The sequence below is a fragment of the Cryptomeria japonica genome, chromosome 9 (genome assembly GCF_030272615.1).
Source record: "Cryptomeria japonica chromosome 9, Sugi_1.0, whole genome shotgun sequence".
Lineage (NCBI taxonomy): Eukaryota > Viridiplantae > Streptophyta > Pinopsida > Cupressales > Cupressaceae > Cryptomeria > Cryptomeria japonica.
This window is the reverse complement of record NC_081413.1, coordinates 162,593,654-162,600,447: the sequence shown is the minus strand read 5'-3', so window position 1 is coordinate 162,600,447 and position 6,794 is coordinate 162,593,654. Positions and strand designations below refer to the sequence as shown.

At 35.1% G+C, this 6,794-nt stretch overlaps 1 protein-coding gene across 1 annotated transcript; it reads left to right on the top strand.

The window, feature by feature from the left end:
* Positions 1 to 1,497: 1,497 nt before the first annotated feature.
* Positions 1,498 to 3,037, top strand: LOC131057678 (uncharacterized). Its single transcript, XM_057991828.2, has one exon. The coding sequence runs from the start codon at positions 1,836 to 1,838 to the stop codon at positions 2,715 to 2,717; it is 882 nt and encodes a 293-aa protein (XP_057847811.2). The 5' UTR covers positions 1,498 to 1,835; the 3' UTR covers positions 2,718 to 3,037.
* The last annotated feature ends 3,757 nt before the right edge of the window (positions 3,038 to 6,794 follow it).

Sequence of the window (6,794 nt, the reverse complement as noted above, 5' to 3'; positions counted from 1 at the left end):
AAGAAGTATTCCTATGTAAGGTGATTATATGATATCTTAGAGGAAAAATTTTCTTGGGTCATGGAACCATTTAAAGGAAATCCTTTTATGATGATGTACAACAATAGTATTTGAGTTATTGTTGCATCCTAGTCTAAATGGGTGTTCTTTTGTATTGACTTAAAACTAAGGACTATGAGCTTTAGCTAAATAAGATGAGTACTAGAGTACAAATATGTAAAATAATTTTGCAAAACATTAGAACCGATATATATTTTTTAATTTGATCATTTTCTTAATTTTATGGTTCTATTAATTTTAAGTATAATAATATTGGTTATATATAGTTGTATAAGATAATTGACATTAGTGGAGACTCCATTTGTAAGGCCATTATTACTAAGCCCTTATAACATTTGTCCACATGGACCACCTTACCTAGTTTCAAAGTTAGTGATTTAAACTATGACCACTATCCATGTCTTTCAATAGATTAATTGTCTCGTGTACATCAAATGAGATATATAATTTTAAATTTATTAATTAGTTTTAAATTTTAAGTTGACTACCTATCACTTTAGGTCACTTCCATTCATTGTCACAAGCAAAAAATTGCTCTATGCAATTCCAAATATGACCGTGGTGAATAAAATTGAACTAAGGTGTGTGGATTTAAACTTCACTATTTTCTACCACTTATATCTTATTTTTTTGAGTCTATAAAATCTATCATAGGTATAATGTTTAGGGAAATTGTTCTCGGAGTTTACTAGGAAATAATCAATTCTCCTTTGGTTAAACCTCTAGATGAATAAATTTAATGACTTAGAATAAAAATCAAATATAACATATATTCATGCACAAATATCTATATGTTGATGCAAACAAAATAAATGTAATATGGATGCCCCACTTTTGCTCTTTGAATATTTTTTTAAGCCTAAGGTCTTAAATGTGCATTCTTATTTTCTAAATTTGTAAAAATACACCATGACATGTCTCTAAATACAACTCTAAAGATGACAATTAAAATATTTTTCACTTCAACTCAACTCATAATATAGAATTAAAAAATTAATCTTCTCCCAATTCAATTATAGATTTTTAAAATTATACATTTTTATTAATTATAAAATTAAACTAAATCAATTCTAATAAAAAATACAATCTGAATTTAAATGGACAACAAATAAACTAATAAATAATTTAAATCCTATAAAATCAAATAGAGCTTAAATAATGTGCCGCCTTTGAATAAAAATCATACTGCTTATACAATTTTTATAAAAACGAGAAGAAAAAGTACAAGGTTTCCAATTTACCCCAATATAATTAATTAAAAACAAACGTAATTCTAGAAGAAGTTTAGTGTGCTAATAAAACTCGTTTACGTGTATAGATTTAGTCAAAACTGGTCACCAGTTCCATAGCAGCCCAGGTTTCGTCTTGTTTCTCTAGAAACTCAGTACGTACAACATACCTACCATTTTCCAAAATGAACATCTTTTCCTCTAATGCCTTGGCTTTCACTTGGAAGCTGCCTCAGAAAAATTTGCACCTTTCTGACCACTACTATTTCAAACGCATACAAATCTTCTGGAAAATCAGATCGTGGCTCCACGCCATTGACGCATACAATTAAAAAATATTTTAAATGAGACGCTGAGTATTAGCAGCGGTTTGAATCTTCTCACCAAATCGTATATACAATTATGAAACTTCCAAAAATTATAAATAGAATACAATCACTGTTTTTCTTCTCATTCCAGAGATCCATTTAACAAGTTTTTCTGTTCTCCATTGCTTTGCATCTCTTTAGTAATTTGAGAAATCGGCGCATAAAGAGAAAGAAAAAGATGGCTTTTCAGTGTGAAGAAAGAATGTGCGGTGTCCAAGATCTTTATGCAGATTCAATGGCGGAATCGGATGCTGAGGAGACACTTTCGTTCTGTGACATGCTTCTTTACGACAGTGCCGGAACGGTGAGCCCGCAGAGGGTTTCGACCGCTGATTCTTCAGATCACCACGAATTCCTCTTCGATTTGGCCTTTGGGAGCACTGCTTCCATGGCGAATTGTACCTCTTCTGCTGACGATCTGTTCCACAAAGGCCGCCTCCTTCCTCTCACTGAATGCACTGCGCATTTGCCTTGCAGCGATTCGTATTCTTTCAAGCAAATCGAGGGCCTTTTAAAGGAAGATCTTCAAGCGTGGAGATCTCAATCGCTGGAATCAAATTCAAGCTTCTGGACCAGCTCTAGCTCCAACAGTTCTCAAGCTTCACAGAGAAGCATCAATTACTCAGCCTCGCACAAGGGTTTGAGGGCTTCAAATTCAACCGCGGCGACCATTAAAACAAAAGGCATAGCAAATTGGAGCGCATTCTCATCTGGTTCGCGCAGTAAAAAGTCTCCAAAATGGCTACAGTTTTTAAGTTTTGGGGTAATTAAAGCTCCTAGTGGAATGGAGCTGGAAGAAATGCGTCTCAGGCAATGTAAACGCAATGACAGTGGCTTGGATCAGTCTGCTCTTAAGCGGTCGGTTTCGAGCTATTACGAAGAGGGGCCAATTCTAAAGAAAAAGGCAGCGTCTTTTCACCAGAGATCAAAGTCCGTCAAGGAGAATAAGCGGGCCGTTGAGGCTCCCCAAACCAAGGGCTTCAGGATGTTTACCTTATTAAACAATTGTAAATTTTCTGTCAGTTCTTTCATTAACTGCACAAAAACAGTAGTCCTTTGAAACGGAATGGTTAGTCTCGTTTACAAAAGTGTCCCCTCTATACTGATGAGAATTCAGTAAATTTGGCTCCGGATTCCAACAACTGTGGAGCAGGATGCGTGCCCGCAGCTCGACGGATTATGAAAAGGGTTCCGAAGCTCGGCTGAAATTCGATGGCCGTATGACCGTGTTTTTAACTTTTCAACAATACGATCAATGCGTATGGGAATCTGTATCAAATGAATGGTACAATTTTGATGGTTCTTATTCGAGGAAAGAAGAGTGTAAAAGCACCTTAATATGTGTTTAATGAGCAAGGATGGATTTGTAAATAAAAAATGGTTACTAAATTTTTGTTTATGACAAATTGTGGTGTGTGTTTTTTTTTCAGTCATATGCATGCCATGTATCTCTGAAAGAAGTGGAATAGAATAAACTAACATATCTATCCTTAGAGAAATATATGTAAAGTACACCTAGAGATATCTCTTATTAAAATCTCACTTTCATTCTAATGTAATTGTTATTAAATGCTTGACGTAAAAACATTGTCTTTAGAATTATTGGAATCAGAATTATGTTTGGGGTTTACAATTATTAGAGATAGTATTTGAGTTAGGTTTGAATTTATGTCATTCCTTGTCAAAATTAAATCTTTCATGAATCCAATTGTATCACATTCGTCATCATGAAATAAACTCAGAAAAATATCTTACTCCATACGATTTCACAATTTTCTGAAGTACAATGCTAAACACTAATTAGTATGAGAATTTTGGGTGGTTATTGGGATAAGTCAGAAATAAAATGTGGTAGATTAAATAAGAATTGCTTAGATCAATTATTATTTGTTATTTGTCTAGCAGTCAGACTTACCAAAGCAACAATCTTTTGTGAGAATGAAGATGTAGCGATTAAGATTGTTTTAATTATAAATAATAGACACCAAACAATGGTATTATTGGAAGATTAATTTGTATATATATATATATATATATATATATATATATATATATATATATATATATGTATATATATATATATATGTATATATATGTATATATATGTATATATATATATATTAATTAATTAAGGAGCAACGAACCAATGTTCATTAAGGCAACAGATTTTTATGTTACAAGGTGGCAAGTAACGAACTGGTTAATGATGAAAGATTAGCAAAAATATCTCATGAAGCAGTGATAACAGTTAGTATAAACAAAAGAGCAATTTCATCACCAATCGAACAACAACCTTAAGCAACGATTAATGTGATGTGTCACATAGCCAATATTCATTTTATTAAGATAACTGATTCTATGTAAGATATAATAACCGACTATACAAAGATGGTCAATATGTTTATAAAGAGGTTAAGAAAAACAAGCAAACTCAAAGACTTAATTATAATGGCAGTGATTCGCTCTAAAAAGGTAATATGTGAGAATGGTGTCATGATCAGTGATTTACAATGAACTTTAACTATCGTGTGGTCATAATATTTAGACGGAATGGCTTAAATTATATACATTAAGCTTACACTTTTAGGTTTAAAATTGTTAAACACTTAGAGTTGACTGATATTTTCTAGGTTTAATATGTTGCTTAAGGTGTGTGGTCCACTAAGAATACACTTCTAGGCTTAAAAGTGTTAAATACTCGGAGTTGACTAACATTCTCTAGGCTTAATATGTTGCTTAGTGTGTGGTTTAAGGCAGACCCATTTAGACAGAAGCAATGATAAGTAATTAAAGGATCTCGTCATTGCAACAATAAGTAATCAAAGGTTCACGTAATCACCATAGTTAGTAAACTAATTATTAGTGGAAATAAGATTAAGGAGACATTGGTTAAGTGAGAGGGTGCGATCATAACAGCAATTACGTAAGTAGAGATATATCATTTCAAAAGGGGTGGCACTCTTGGTAAAAGGGTGACTCTTCGTCCTCTCTTGAGGATATATAAGGTAGACCCCGATTGAAAGAAATCATGGAATAACAAGATTTTTTTTTGAATGCCGAGCATCTATCAAAAAGAGATTAGAAAGTATTTAGCACTCAATAGATTAAGACTACTGGTTCAGACTGCAACATACTATGTTAGCAACCCACATGTTGGGTATGATATGTGTATATATGTATATGGCCTAATAATTATGTATTATTAAATGTTCAATATAATCTTTTTGTTGATTGTATGTCAATATTAATATCTTTGTCATATCTCTACCTATATATATGTAATACATATGAGAATTCCCTTAAGGATTTCATATTCATTGGGCTATCTCATTTTGGAGGGGAGACATATATGAAGGATTGCAAGTAGCCAGGAAGCCATGCTGGTAGAGACACCTCAAGTGGGGTTGGGAGGCAAAAATGGAGGTTGTCATTTCATGCTTTTGAATTGGGTTGAACGGCTCAAGGTGCCTTGTATGGTCTACCAACCAACGCTCCCTAATAATGATGAGTTGTTTGGATAGAACTTCAAAGGGAATTTCATATGTACTGTGTGGGGGAAAAAGTGACACTAAGCAAACATGCCCTAATCTCACTTTCAATCACACACTTGTGGAATACGAAAGAGCCTAGAGCTATCACACAATTGGCTACTTCTTTTTGTGGAAGAGAGAGCCACGGGCTACCTATTAGGATTTCTATTCCTTTGTTGTAATTGAAAGATAAAATGATGCAAGTTCAATTCCCAACCCCAAAGTGCAAGTATGAACTAATAACAAGATTGCAGAATTGAACTTAAACTATGGAAAGCTATAAACATAAGAATAAGACAAGAATGAAAATGCGTACCCGGAGTCAAAATCTGAGTGAAAATGTTCGGGACGGGGGCGTGGGCGCCACTGTCCTAATTCTACCCCTGAAACTGCTCTGGAAACTGTTGTTTTGCAACCTAGAAAGCTGTCAAAAATGCTGAAAACTGCTGTCTGTCAGGAGGACCAGGGCGCCCAGCGCCCCTGTCCCAGGGACCAGGGCGCCCCACACCCCTGTCCTGGTCTTTTTCTCTTAAACTTGGTGTGTTGTTCCGTCTCGGTCTGCTTCTTCTGGATCTGCAACTTGCGGCGTCGTCCGAATTCCGAAACCTGCACTTATATCTGAAAAGGTGTGGTGGGCGGCTATAGAGGCTTTTGCCTTAGTCAAACCCCCGCTTTGGTGATTTCCACCTCCACGAATAGCCCAGTTGTATTGTAAAAGTAATGTGTGTGCAGACCTTGTGTGTGTGCAAGATCCTAAAATGCAAGTAAGCAAACTAGAGCAACCTAGAAAGTAAACCCTAATTGCTTGTAAATGATAATGTAAATGCTCCAAATCAAGATGCAAAGTGATCTAAAGCATGAATACAAATGATATAATGAAGCTTATGCAAAGACATGAAAACAACATGAAATCATAGCCAACCCCAAGGGAGGGGTACAAGCCAATCTTCAGTCGGTGATCCCTTATTGCTCTTCAATGCCTTCAAAGCCCTAAATGAATGAAATTGATGAATGCTTGATGGATGGATGTTGAATGTTGTTGAAGTCTTCAAAGATCTGCTCTTTCGCTGCATAGAAGGTCCTTGAAACCAAAATTTTGGATCCTTTCAAATGAAGAAAAAGAGCTCTTATATATGAAACCCTAGGTCTTAATTTCAACTTTAGGCCGACCTAGAGATTGAATCTCCCACCAATTTCTTGGGGTTAAGCTTTATTTTATGATTGGATCGCACTCCTAAAATTTCAGGAAAAATGTCCGGGACCATGTGCATGTCGGGCGCCATGGTCCCGACAACTTTTCACCAAATTTTCAAGGCCGCCGGATATGATGATTTTAGAGCGAATCCCAAAGTTACAGGTGATTTCGAGATGTTTTGACCCCCGAAATCAAGCCCCCAAATTCAAAATAGGACCTAATTAGGGTTTTTGATTAAATGATGTATTGGAAGAATAAAATGAAAGGGGCACACTTTAATGAAAGGGCCCAACTTTATAATGTGGAAGATGATGAAATAGGACCTTAGACCTAATTAATTTAATTAATTAAGTGCTAAAGGGGAAATGCAATGCAAAATGCAAAATGCGCCAAGGCGGGTGCTAAACTAGGT

Coding starts and splice junctions, on each gene's coding strand:
- LOC131057678 (XM_057991828.2), top strand. CDS start 1,836: ATGGCTTTTCAGTGTGAAGAAAGAATGTGCGGTGTCCAAGATCTTTAT.